A 14,355-nucleotide genomic window follows, 5' to 3' on the forward strand; every position below is an offset into this window, starting at 1 on the left:
GGCAGGAAAGACAGTGGACATCCATCCGAAGTATATGTATGAAGACACTTTATGTATAACCAGAGACATGAAAATTGTAAATGAATTGAATTGCATTTTGTTGTCATATATAACAAATTAGAATAAAAATTTTTTAAAGATTAATATGATAAAAAAAACTAATGGCAAAGGATGATCAGATGTGTAAATCTAATAAAGACAGCATGTCTGATGATTAGGCAGAATGGTGCTCACAATGAAAATACTTATCAGCATAAGTAGACTCAAAGTTGGCATTGAAAGAGTTTCTTAGTAATGTCCTCTTTGCCTGATGTCATTCCTAAAAGTATAGGTGACACGAAACCCCAAACTTGTCATCCAGTGATTTGTTATATACTCAGTGCTGATACTTTAAGAAAAAAAAAAGCTCTAGAAATTAATTATAAGAGAGAGAGAGAATTGTAAATTGAGTCAGGAAAGAGTGGGGTTATTCATTTTCCACGTGTCTTCTACTGAGAACAAGAAAAGAAAACATGTTATAAACAGTAACCAGACAACTGTGAATTAGACATCGTGACGGATGAATAATTGGACACTCATTTGTTTGGCTTGACAGATAGTTTACCTTAACTGACTGAATAAATCATTGGCTAGAGTATTTCACAACTATAACCACGATGAATATTTTTCTCTTCTGTGTCAAAGGAAGAAAAAAAAAATTATTGTGAATGACGAGCTGCCAACCTGCATCCTCTGTGGGCTGGTCACTATGAAAACCGGTGTGAAGGGATTCACAGAGACCTCTGCCATCTTTGAAGACGGGACAGTGGAAGCCAACATTGATATTGTGATCTTCACTACAGGATATATATTTTCTTTTCCCTTTCTTGAAGAACCTCTCCAAAGCCTTTGTAGAAAGAAGATATTCCTACATAAGTGGGTCTTTCCCTCAAGCCTGGAGAGAGCAACATTAGCCATCATTGGCCTTATCAGCCTTAAGGGGTCCATCTTATCAGGCACAGAGCTCCAAGCACGGTGGGCCACACGAGTGTTCAAAGGTACCTTGACTCTAATATTTAGAGTCCTGTATGATCAGCCAAAATCATCTCCCTGCCGTTTAGCTAAAATCAAACAGATCCAAGCCAAAGTGATATAAATATTATAAAAAATTAAATGAGCAATTAATCATACATATGTATAGTGGTATAATGAGTGTGTATGTCACTCCATCTGACTGAGCAGAGGAGATTCTGACTCTGTAGATGGGATAAATTTGAACAGAATGTAATCAAATTTCTCAGATGAACTGAACTTTTTGGAAGCTTCAAGAGCCTGTTCTATTCTAGTCCAGTCTGTTTACTTCCAAGTCTTTCCATTTATTACTAGAAGTAGAATTTTAGATCACTTTAAAAGGTACTGGAGTAATGCATGCTGTGGATAAAACTGAGGTATGAAGAGACAGCGACCTTTTAAGTGCTCGTAGCAATTCGGTAGGCCCTGGGCACTCCTTTGGGCAGATCCCACAAGAGCACCAGTGCAGGAGCCAGGGCTGGGGGGTCCAGAGCCACTGGGCAGGGACCCTGTGCACCTCAGCCCCTTCATCTGCAAAGTAAGGATGGCAGACCCTCTTTCTCAGGACTTGTTAAAATTTACAACGTCTGCCAAGCCTCAAGTGGCACACTTGACACAGGAGAGGCCTATTAAGTGACCACTGTTGCCGCTTCTTGCCATTCCCAGCATGCCTGCTACAGAGAGGAAGATTTAGATGAGTGAGCGTTCCAAAGAACTGCAGAGTGTGATCTTTAAATATAAACAGCATTCATGGTTGGACCAACCAGCTGTCCTTAGTGAATAAAAACATCCACCAATAATTTACAAATAGCATATAAGACAGTATTAAGTGGTGATGACTTCTAGCCCACTGTACAAATGCAATAGATATTAACCACACCTAAAAACCTGTGCCCTCAGCCAAGCACAGTGGTGTAAGCTCCTAATTCCAGCTACTCAGGAGGATGAGGTAGGAAGGTCATAAGTTCTGAGGCCAGCCTGGGCAACTTAGACCTTGTCTCAAAATATATATATTTTTCTTTAAAAAAGCTAGGAGACTGGGCATAGACTGCATGCCTATAATCCCAGCAATTTGGGAGGCTGAAGCAGGAGGGTAACAAGTTCAAAGCCAGCCTCAGCAACTTAGCAAGGTGCTAAGCAACTTAGCAAGACCCCATCTCAAGATAAAAAATAAAAATAAAAGTGGCTGGGGTTGTGGCTCAGGGATTTTTGCCCCAGGGATTGATTGGTTAAGCAATCAATCCCTGGGGCAAAAATTAATTAATTAATTAATTAATTTAAAAGGCTGGGGTGGGGGGGGTGGGTAGCTCAGTAGCAGAGCACTTGCCTGGCATGCACAAGGCTCTGGGTTCAACTCCCAGGACCACAAAAAAAGAAAAGACCTAAGTATTTGTAGCTGGCAAACATGCTATTCAAATGGCAGAGAAAGTGTTTAGAAGATTTTCACCCTATTTACATTACAGGAAAAAAAATCCATCCCCCTTCATTAAGTTACCACAAACTTGTATTTCTTTAAGGACAATGCAGTGCCTTCACAGCTCTGTCCAGTTAAGTGAAAATCAATCGTAGAGGACTTAAGTGCTGGTTTGGGAGGTCTTTTTATAGTGAGCTCCAAACTGCTCATTAGGATGATAAAGCCAACACCACAGTAGGAGTAGCTTCACGATCCCCAGACGGCTTCTGGGAGCCACCAAGTCTTGCTAGTTCTTCAGGATAACGTGGTCCTAGCAGGAAGTGCACCCGTGAGCTGAGTGAGACCTCTGGTGTGGACCCAGAAGCCCACTCCTGGGGCTGGCCTGTGGTACCCAGCAGGGCAGGACTGGCCAGAGTGGGATGGTGAACAGGGAGAGCCCAGTGCAGGGGGGTTCACGTGAGAGCAGGCCTGGACACACCAGGAACCCAGAAGACCCAAAGGGGTCTCAGTCGGGAGCTATGGGGCAACTGCAGAGGGGGGCCAGAGTCCACGCTGTGACGGCAAGAAAAAGGCCAAGTGTGACACTGAGCACAAGGCCCCCGCACAGCTCAAGCAGGCACAGCCTCCGTGAGACCCACGTGCTGCCAGCACCTGTCACTCTTGAGGATTCCCGTGTGCCAAAGCTGCGCTGGGAGGCGGGGTCGTTGTAAGCGTTCCCATCAGAGCTGGTAAGAGCTCTAACACCCACCCAGGTGCCTGTGCAGGCGTATGTGAGTGAGAGGCGGGAGACACCCTAAGAGCAGGTGCAGAGGGACGAGGGACGGGGCCGGCAGGTGCCACAGCAGGTGCTGCCGTCTCCTGGGTGGTGCAGGCTGAGGCCGGGCCAAGGTGCGCCCTCTCGCCGTCTGGCGTGTCCTGGGCTCTGCAGCCCCACTCAGCCCTGGCTGTCTCACGTCCTGAGGGTGGAGCCGTGGGAGATCAGAATGAGAGGGAGGAAAATTTAAATAAAGGAAAATCTCGTGGACTTCAGTGTGTTTCTGATCTTTCTCACAGGACTCTGTCAGATCCCTCCACCCCAGAAGCTGATGGCCGAGGTCACTGAAAAGGAGGAGCTCATTCAAAGGTAGGAAACAGGTTGCCACAGGGTGGACTTGCCAGTGGATTCTGTTACAAAGGAAAGCCACAAGGATTCCCAGTTACTGTGAGGGCCACTCCAGAGGCAGTAGGGAGGAGGGACACACCTCTGCCACCAACTGGACTGTGGCCTCAGACATGTCATGGGGGCGCCAGGTCTTCTCAGTGGGACCCAGTCCTGCCCTCACTTGGCCGTGAAACCCACTGTGGGTCTCCTTCCGCTTCTCAGGCTGCGCTTTCTCTTCTTGCTGGTGTCCCCTCTGGCTCACTCCTAGGCCTCGCTGGGCCCACCCCTTGGTCCTCAGCAGTACTCTCACTCCAGCAGGGCCTCATCCACCTTTAAACACCTCAATCCTGTGGCTCCGAGCCTTTCCTCCAGCTCCTCTGGATAGCTCCCTGCACATCTATAAAGGTGCCTCAAATTTGATGTCTAAAAGTGAACATTTTGGGGCTGGGGATGTGGCTCAAGCAGTAACGCGCTCGCCTGGCATGCGCGGGGCGCTGGGTTCCATCCTCAACACCACATACAAATAAAATACAGATGTTATGTCCACTGAAAACTAAAAATAAATGTTAAAAATATTCTCTCTCTCTCTCTCTCTCTCTCTCTCTCTCTCTAAAAAAAAAAAAAAAAAAAAAAAAAAAAAACCTTTTTTTTTTTTTGAGATGAGGTCTTACTGTGCTGCCAGGCTGCCTTGAACTCTGGACTGCAGGCGTGACCAACACGCCCAGCTTAAGAACAAACTCCTCAGGTCCTCTCCACCGCTCCGCCCTGGCGGTGCGCCCCTCTGACCCTGCTCCCCTCAGTGACACCCGCTCGTTCTGGCTGAGTGGCACTGGAGCAGTCCTCCTCTCCTTTGCTCTCACACCTGTGTCGGCAAACACTGTCAGCCTCTGCCTTCCAAAGGAATCCAGGACTCGGACACTTCTCGTGACCCTGCTGCTGCCACCTCAGACCAGGCCTTCGGGACACTTCTGCCCCTCACCTGTCTCCCACTCTCTGCTCTGACTCAGCAACAAGCACAAGCTACACCTCGCTGCTTTCTGTTCAAACCCTGGGTTGCCTCCCTTTCCCCCCAGTCCCCGGGGCACCCTCAGTGCCCACCCTTCCCTGCCCCTGCCCCCCACACCTCCGCCAGGCCCAGCATCACCCTCCTGAGCCCTCGCAGTTGGTCCCCCTCTGCCTGAAGTTTCTCCCCAGGCACCTGCATGGCTCACTGCTCAAATGTCCCCCGTGAGGGAAGTCTTCCTTGTCAACATTGCATCTCCGTGTCTGGCTCCGTCCTGGTGCCCCAAGCTGTGGCCCCCCCTGCTCGCAATCACATGAATAAAAATGTAGGTGCCCATGGCCGCGGAGCCTTCTGGCCCTCCTCACCCATAACCACGGCTGCGTTTGGACCACCACACTTTACCCTCCTACCAAACGCCAGGAACAAAAGCGTCTCCTCCGAGGGCCTCCTCTCGCCTCCTCCTTCCACAGGCGAATCGTCCTCTGAGGGCGACTCCTTTAGCCTTTTCTGTCCGACCTGGAAGCACATCTCCAAGACATGGTTTGATCCCGAGGCAGAAGTAACACCCAGGAGGAGGGTGGGCTCTGTAACCCAGGAACGCGGGGCAGGGAGGATCGCCAAACCCATGCTCCCTTCTCCCCACAGGGGTGTGATCGCGGACGCCGGTCAGGACAAGCTCGACTACATCCTCTACCTGGATGAGCTTGCCGCGTGCATCGGCGCCAAGCCCAGCCTCCCACTGCTGCTCCTCAGGGACCCCAGACTAGCCTGGGAAGTCTTCTTTGGACCCTGTACCCCTTACCAATACCGCCTGGTGGGCCCCGGAAGATGGGAAGGAGCCAGAAATGCCATCCTGACCCAGTGGGACAGGACCCTGAAGCCTCTCAAAACCCGAGTCCCTCCCGACACCCCCAAGCCTGCCTCCACGTCACACTGCTTGAGAGCTTGGGGTGGCCCTGTGCTGCTGGCCTCTCTCCTACTAATCTACAAGTCTTCACTTTCCAAGTGGATGCAGGACAGACTCTCCCCTCGGCTAGGGCTGAGCTTTGGGTGTGCCCCCTGGAGTTCATGGGCTGGCAGACTGGCCTCCAGCGTGGCAGCACTGAGAGGTGGGGACTAGGGGAGGGACTGGGGTCATTCAGACTCTACCTACCCTCATAAACGGATCAATGCCACTCACAGAACTGGATTAGTTTCCATGAGGTTGTTATAGAGTGAGGCTGTCCCTTGTTTTCTCTCCTCCTAAGGCACCTGCTTGGGAAGCAAACCTCCCACCTTTCAACATGTTATGAAAACACAGTTCTCACCAGAAGTTCCCCTAGGCCCTTGGACATCCCAGCCTCCAGAACTGTGAGCCAAAGAAACTTGTTTTCTTTATAAATTACTAATCTCAGGTCTTTTGTTACAGCCATGGAAAAATGGACTAATACACCTAGTGTTTGGTGAGGACGAAGCTGATTGGTTTCAAGGGTCAAACCATGCCATGATGATCCTATCTTCAAGTGTCCTGTGTATCCCTTCTATCCTTCCACCGTAACGTCTACAATCCAAGTTCAGGTCTAGTCCTCTCTTAGCAGATTTATTATATTGTGTATCACTCTTTGGTCTCAGTATCTTTCTCTTTCCAGTGCACATTCTATCCTGCTAGCTAAGCAGCTCTCCTAAAATAACAGTGTGATCATCCTTGCCAAACATAAAAGTATGAGCATTCTTGCCTAAAATTAAAATTATCATCATTCATATCGGGGTCCTGAGAGGAATAAGATGATGATACTCAAATTGAATAATCTGTGGAAATTTAATATAGAGATTAATCAAAAAGATGTGAGCATTGCTGGAAAATTGTAGGGATCGTAACATGCCCTCAGGCGACAGTGAGGTGGCTGACTATCCCCAGACCACAGCAGGCCAGGAAGAAGAGGAATCACCAACGAAAGAAGGAAGGAGCTTTGTACAACAGGAGCCACGGCTTTCAGCTGCGCGAGGAAGGCGGGCCTGAGGGCCCCAGAGTGGGAAGCTGAGGGGCAGACGGTCTGTCCTCTCTTCCTTCCCTCGTTCACCTCCAAAGCCAGCCAAGAGCCTGAGGCGGGGTGCCAGCTGTTGTCCAGGAGTCGGCCTCCCGGGTCGGTCACCCTGCTCTGTGCAGCTGAGACGACTGGTCAAGGTCACTCCCTGGAGAAGGAAACGTGGGTCATCACCTGAACTCTGGTGTCAGCCATGAGGCCCTGGCCAAGGAGCCTTTCCAAGCCTCAGTGTCCTCACCTGGAAAGGGAGGGTGATAATGGCACCGAGTGCAGGGTGAGCAGGGAGAGAGACGGTGCAGGGCGTCCATGCAGAACTGAAAGACATTTTCTGTTCTCTGCCTTAAGGGGCTGTGGGGTCACCAGGAGGCTTGGCCTGTACAGCTCAGTCTCTCTTTTGTCCTTGTGTCCCCTCCACCCTCAGATGGACTCTCCTGAAGGCAGCAGGTGAACATTAACAAAGGAGGGTTAGAAATCGCCATCCTGAAACGGCCAGTGAAGGTGTCCGGCTTTACCTGTGCTCCTCGGTGGACTTCAAACCCCACTAAGGCAGACCCACAGGAGCAACGTCCAGCTTAAGCTAACTGCACACCTGTTCTTGAGGGAGAGAGTGGAACTGAGAATGTCTCTTAGTTCATCAGAACTTAAACTTATAATGTGCTATTTTTTCAGTGCAGTAATTTTTAAATAATGAGTCAAACACTCAGAGAAGTAATTTACTTTGGTTTTCACAGAAAGGAGGAGACAGAACAGGGATTTTAAACCAAATATATGCAAACCCTGAAGCCACTAGCTGCCTTGGGAGGTAACTTCCCTACTCGTCTCAAGCCCCTTCAATTGGTCAGTGAAGCCCAGACCTTTTCCACCTCTTCCTCCAGGAAGCCTGCGCCTGCCCTCCTGCGGGCTCCCTCCTCTGCACTGCCTTCCCACCCTGAACAGACTGGGAGCATTGGGCTTGGCAAGTCCATGACTCTAGGCCTCAAAGAACACCCAATACCAGGAAAAGCCCAATGGGAGTTAACCCATTTTAAATGAGAATCAAATTTTCATAGTAAATATTAGGGGAAAATACTAGGTTTGATCAAGACTTCATTGAGAAATGAGATCAGAATTTTGAAAATAAGTTTGCTTGGTCTTTTTAAATGTCTTTTGCTAATATATTAATTTTTTAAATTTTTTTCTAATCAGTCATACATGACAGCAGAATGCATTAGTCTCATTGTACACAGAGCACAACTTTTCATTTCTCTGGTTGTACACAATGTAGGGTCACACCACTTGTGCAATCATACAGTACATAGGGTAATGATGTCCTTCTGATTCTTTCCTACCCACACACCGTCTCCCCATCCCTCCCCTTTGCCCAATCCAAAATTTCTCCATTCTTTCCATGCCCCTCCCCCATTGGGGTCAGCATTCTCTTAACAGAGAGAACAAGGCACACTCATACATTGCTGGTGGGACTGCAAATTGGTGCAACCACAGTGGAAAGCAGTACAGAGATTCCTTAGAAAACTTGGAATGGAACCACCATTTCACCCTGTTATCCCACTCCTCAGTCTATACCCAAAGGACTTAAAATCAGCATACTATAGTGACATAGCCACATCACAATTTATAGCAGCTCAATTCACAAAAACTAAACCATGGAACCAACCTAGATGCCCTTCAATAGATGAATAGATAAAGAAACTGTGATATTGAGATATATTACTCAGCACTAAAAGAGAATAAAATCATGGCATTTTCAGGTAAATGGATGGAACTGGAGAATATCATTCTAAGTGAAGTAAATCAATCCTAAAAAAACAAAGGCCAAATGTTTTCTCTGATACGTGGATGCTTGGCCTTTCGTTTAGCCAAATTTGGATTATAACTGAAACCATCTTCTAAAAGGAATTGCCTAGTTGTGAGAATTTACATGACAGCTAGATAAAACACCTTTATGACTTCCTTTACTACATATTCAACTTTCAAAACTAGACTATAAGTTAGCAATATTTTAATATTCAAGGTTTTCATTGATTTTGCCAAGGAACTAAAATTTCAATCCTCTCATATTTATACAAATCTCTTTTGAAACTCCTGTCATCACACATGCCAATCATCTCTAAGCCTTTCTTGAAATGTCTTCCTGGTTTAATGCTGCTAGATCCAGAGTTGCCATGGCTTAGCAGTCCTCCAGTATCACCTTCAGCAATTTTCTTTTGAAATCCTTATTTTGCAATATATGTAATTTCACTTTGTCAATGATTTGCATTAGAGTCTGCATGATCAGACAATCACCAGAGTCTGACCACAAAGACATTGGCGTCCTGAAGAGGCTGTCCTGTAGAACAGGCGTGTGGGTTTTAGAGAAAATGAATTTTAAGTGCTCAGTTAATTCATTCATTAACTCAACAAATATGCATTGAGCACTTACTGTGTTCCAAGCACTCTTCTGGACTGGGTAACCATGGTCAGTAAAGAGAAAGTCCTTGATGTCATGGAACACATACTGCACTGTGACAGGCAGGGATGTGACGACTGCCGGGAAGACCAACCATGCAGGCTTCAGAGAGGGTGGGGGAGCCAGCTGGGACGCTCATACAAAGCTTCCCTGAAGAGGTGACACCTGAAATGTTGCCAGTGGAAACTGGGTAAAGTGAGAGAGTGGCCCCGGGACAGTCTCACGGAAGGCGTTGTTTCTCTCAGCAATCATTAAGTGGCCTTGGGGCAGGCGTGTTAGAACAGTGGCCACCAACCTTGTTCACACCATGATGCACACAGAAAATGAAGACAGTCTTTGTGAGCCACGCTAAGACAAGCTGATAAGATAAGGGGAAGGGAGACCGATGTGACCACAGGGAAAATCATCTTTTCATATTGAAGTAAAACTGCTTAAGCCAAAAAATAGCGAAATATTAAATATAGAATTTATAATATACTTCCAAACAAAATTTCACAGGTTTTGGTTAAAACTTGAATTCATTTCTGGGGGTTTTCTATAATACTTGTTATTCTACATTAATTTCTAAATAAGATTTTTAAACAATGATCTCTTTATGTTATTACAAGTTGGTATAAAAATAATGCAAAACCATTTCACAGCCATTCAAAAAAAATTGAAACCGTTGAAATATTTTCTTTCATCAATAAATGTAACATGGAAAGTTTTTTGTGTTGTGAGAAGGGATCCAAGTCCCATCAAACTTGCAGAACAAGCAATTCAAAGTGAGACCAAGCTTTAATAGTGAGAGGCGCTCCCTTGGCTGGCGCACTCACCCTGAAGCCGCTGGCCCAAGAGGGCACAGGACTGTCTCCCTCGGGTGAGGACAGGAGCTCCAGGCTGTGTGCTGCGCCCACAGGAACCTTCCCTCACAGCCCCTGCCCCCTGCCCCCCAACACCCCACCCACCATCGCCACCAGGCTCCCTCACACCCTCCAGCAAGGCCCAGCTCCTGTGGACAGCGAACGTTCTGCAGGTCGGCCGAGGCGGACACCCGGGAGTTTCCCCACCTTTCTGACTTTTCGACCGAGCCCCTGGAGAAGCAGGGACTGCAGGACTCAACAGGCCAGGCTTCTCCTGGGGCCACGGGAGCTCGAGGTGCTCCTGCCAGCCCCAGGGCACAGGGTGGGAAGCTGCTGCGTGAGAGAGGAGGAAGGCGGGGGAGTGGAGGGACCCGGTGAACCCTGTGAACAGCATCAGTGAACGGGCTGCCTGAGACAGCTTCAGAAATACAGGTTCTAGGGAGTCTCCTTGCGATCATTTCTTCACGTCTCTTCTCAGTAGTGCGCTCTAAACACAGCCTGACAGCCAGTTCATAAAGCTGCCCACCACGCGGACCTGCGTTTCTCCAGGCCAACAGGCTTCTGAACGTCTCCCTGATTCATTAAGTCCTGGGAACCGTGTCATGCCTAGAGCTGTGGGTCAGGTCTTTGGGGCTCTCAGTAGTTCTGACACCTGTGCCTCCGGGAATGAAGGATGCAAAATCCCAAATCCTTACATTCCAAAAGTCCTCCCTACCCAGTAGGTAAGACTACACATGCTCTCCAGAAGCTCCAAGAGACTTCCCCTGCAGTAGCCTGATGACCTTCTAGACTCCCCCTTTATCTGACAGACAGTTGCCAATTAGGGAGCAAGGACCCAAAGACTCCAACATTACAACTAGAAACTTGTCACTGAATTGTCCCTCTAACTCCCATCTCCTAGCTTTTCCTTTGGAATCATATTGCTTATTACTATACCAGGAACATGCCCAATAAAGGGGCTTGGGGCATAGCTCAGTGGTAGAGTGAGCACTCAGCATGTGTAAGACCCTGGGTTCTCTCACCAGCTTATATATGCACACAAAATATGCACAACAGAAGCATCCTTAAAAAACCAAAACCAAAACCCTCCCTTTCTACTCCATTACTCCTCTTCTCTCTGTTGGGTTGCTGTTTGTCAGCTTCCTACCCCAAGAAGCCATCAACACACAGCAGCCAACAGCTGGACTCCCTCTTCTTATGCTGGCTACCTTGCAAGCCCAGACTGGCCAGCAGTAAAAGCTGACAAGTCCATATGCTCCATCACCTCTCATGCAGATAACTGCACACAGGCCTCCCAACTTCTATTCTTACCAGCCTCTACCCATTTATTCTCCAGGACACAATCATCTTTCCGGAGCACATTACACCCTTACTTAAAACCTTCCCACTGCACGTCCAACAACAGCCACGTTCATTACACAGCCTACAAAGTTCAGCCTCCTGGCCCCACCGCATGCCACTCCCCCCATAGCCATCCTTCCATTCCTTTGACCTAGGTGGGTTCCTTTTCATTCTTCAGGGCTTGGCTTAACAGCCTCAGGGGGTCTTCTCTGATGAGAATCGTTAAGCAGAATCCTTCTCCACACTGTCCCCATGAGGGAGTCGTCACTGCATTTATTCGTTTCCTTCCTTCACACCCCGACATTAAGGAACTATCCCGTGTCCCTTGTTAACTTAGTCATTTATTCCAGCCCCCTCCTTAATGGTAAGCCATATAATAACTTCTCTGTTTTATTCTTTTTTAATTTTTTAATTTGTTTTAATTAGTTACCCATGACAGTACAATGATCTTGACATATCATACATTTGAATCAGATGGGATATAATTTCTCATTTTTCTGAGTGTACAGGTTGCAGAATCACATTAGTCATGCAGTCACATAGATACACACAGCAATAACAAATGTCTATTTTATTCTGCTGTCCTTCCTTCCTGGTTTGCTACCTAACAGTTTCAGGCACATAGAAACCCCTCAGTAAATATTTATCAAAGGAAGAACAAATGAATGAATAATGGATCATTTCTGAGACAAGGATATGACTAAGAGGTCCCCCATACCTCCTACAATTGGCATTTTTACTGCACCCAAAAACACATGCTCTACAGAGGCTCCCAGAGACTCCCCCTGCAGTAGCCTGATGCCATTCTAGATTCCCCCTTTATCTGGCCTCCTGGTGGACTCCCTAATCAGAATAAATCCTTCCGAGGAGTCCATGATGGTTGTAACATGGTCCCGATGCACATGGTGGCCACTTTAGCTGACTGACTTAATGAAACATCCATTCTGCACAGGTGACAAAGATCCTGTAACTGACCACAGACAACGAAAATGGACCACAGTCCACCAAAAACAATGTTTGGTGTGAAAATCTGGGGGAGAGAAGATGGCTTTCTTTTCAAACACAGAAGCCATGCACAAAAATAGTAATGGATAATCAACCCATTGTGTGAATTATTTGAAACAAATATTTTTTTAAAAAACCACAAATATTGAAGTCTAAGAAGAACTCTTAGTTTCTATATTGCTGCTAAAATAGTTTCAATCCACTGCACAGAGTCAAAAGTTTTGTTTTACACATATATCTTGCTTGCTGTGCTGACCTTAGGAATCTACAACTGCCTTTCTTGCTCCTTCATTCCATCCCCGTCCAAGATGCACGTCCAGGTGCAGCTGGGTAACCTTTCTCTGGATCAGGATATCTTCTCCCTTTGAGTCTAGCTGATCAAAACTGTGCAGTTAGAGAAGAAGACTGCATAAACTCTCACCCCAGTCAAACTGTCTGCATCAGCATTCCCACTGCGACTCTCTGTCGCTGATGACCCGGGTTTGGACAGACTGCACGGCTTCGCTCCGCAACTGAGCCGGTGTCTTCTCGTTGCCTGTGCGTGCCCTGTGTGTCTGTGGGTAACACCCTTCCACGCTGTCTTTGTCCTAAGTCATGATGCCTGACATTCAACAGTTGCCCCTTCGTTCTCTTCTGATTTCAGGATCTAATTTTCAACACATACCATCTCTCTTCCTCATGACCATTTGAGAAGTGTGCTTAGTGTGTTTGAAGATGATTATCAAGTACTTAGAGTGTGGCTCCAAGGCACCTGTTCCAGGAAAACTTCTGTGTGGGTTTGTATCATCCCGTGCCGTCTCTAGGCCCTGACTGGTACACTGGCGGAAGGGAACACCAGTTCACGCTCTCTGGTAAGCTCACTGAGCAATTCCTGAGTCCCCAGCTCCCTCTAGGGTCCATTCTGCTGGGCCACACAGCCCCTCCCGGCTGCCCCTGCTGCCACTCCCCTCCTGCATGCAGAGCGCCCTCTAGGCTTCGGGGCTGCTGTGAGTGCACAGTGGTACACTACAGCAGATCTGGCCTTCATCAAGGCCACTGGGCTGGAGGATGAAAGCAGAGTCCTGGACTTCTGTCCTGGACATCCTCGACACTCTGCACCGCAACAGATTTCCCAGATGATACTCAGACACAGCCCTTACCTGTGGCCCACACTGCTCGAAGCACTTGACACACCGCTCACCTGACCCTAATAGCAACCTTTGAAAGAAGTGTTAGAGATGCCCTCACCTTACAGATGAGAAAACTGAGGAAGAGGTTATCTAATTTGGGAAGGTCGCAGGGATACTAAGAATGGAAGCAAGATTCCAACTGGGGCAAAGCTTTGCTCTGGAGTCCCTGCACGGAACCCCCCACAGCTAGAGCGTCACAGACGTCACAGGTTAGAAGGGAGGTTGCCTGCTCAGACTGCCCAAGAGCAACGCCACGGAGCATGGATGTAAGGTCTCTGCCTGACCGTCCGACCAAGGAGTGTTCTTCTCTTTAGGGGAAGTGACCATTTTCTGAGTTTTCTATTATTAATAATTAGGAACTCTGTGAAGCTGTACTGACTTGTAGATTTATGACTAATAAATATGCAGTAGGAGATATATCAGGAGTTTGTGGTTTTCACTATCAAACATTAAACCAAGAAAACTTATTCTAACATTTCTTTATTAAATTCTCTATAAACACCCTCAAATGCTCTTCAAATCAGCTTCATGTCACACTGTCTCAGTCAGTAATTAATGAGATGCCAGGCGTGGTGGCACACGTCTGTAATCTCAGGGCTCAGGAGGCTGAGGCAGGAGAATCAAGAGTTCAAAGCCAGCCTCAGCAATTTAGTGAGGCTCTAAATAACTTAGTGAAACCCGGTCTCTAAATAAAATATTTAAAAAAGGCTGGGGATGTGGCTCAGTGGTTAAGCACTCCTGGCTTCAATACCCAATACCCTCCCCGCACCCAAAAAAAAGAACATTAATGAGAAAAAATTTTGACAATTGTTAACTCTATGTTTGCAAACAAAAAACTTGTTTTAAAACTTCTGAAAATTATACTTTCATGCTCTGGGAGTAAATTACACACAAGGGCTCTCATGACACATACAGTCTTT

General features: G+C 47.3%; 1 protein-coding gene across 3 annotated transcripts in view; it reads left to right on the forward strand.

Annotated features, from left to right (window-relative positions):
* Fmo4 (flavin containing dimethylaniline monoxygenase 4) overlaps nt 1-9,402 on the forward strand; it is a 32,981-nt gene extending 23,579 nt beyond the window's left edge. For 2 of the 3 annotated variants that reach the window (XM_005319878.5, XM_040277581.2), the window contains exons 7-9: nt 685-1,037; nt 3,518-3,587; nt 5,254-9,402. In XM_005319878.5, coding sequence (XP_005319935.1) covers nt 685-1,037; nt 3,518-3,587; nt 5,254-5,728 — 898 coding nt within the window. In that variant the 3' untranslated portion in view covers nt 5,729-9,402. Of the gene's footprint in view, nt 1-684; nt 1,038-3,517; nt 3,588-3,827; nt 4,195-5,253 lie in introns of those variants that run through there. The other variant, XM_040277582.2, reaches the window with a different exon arrangement.
* Nucleotides 9,403-14,355: the final 4,953 nt, after the last annotated feature.

This window comes from Ictidomys tridecemlineatus, chromosome 10 (genome assembly GCF_052094955.1).
Source record: "Ictidomys tridecemlineatus isolate mIctTri1 chromosome 10, mIctTri1.hap1, whole genome shotgun sequence".
Taxonomy (NCBI): domain Eukaryota; kingdom Metazoa; phylum Chordata; class Mammalia; order Rodentia; family Sciuridae; genus Ictidomys; species Ictidomys tridecemlineatus.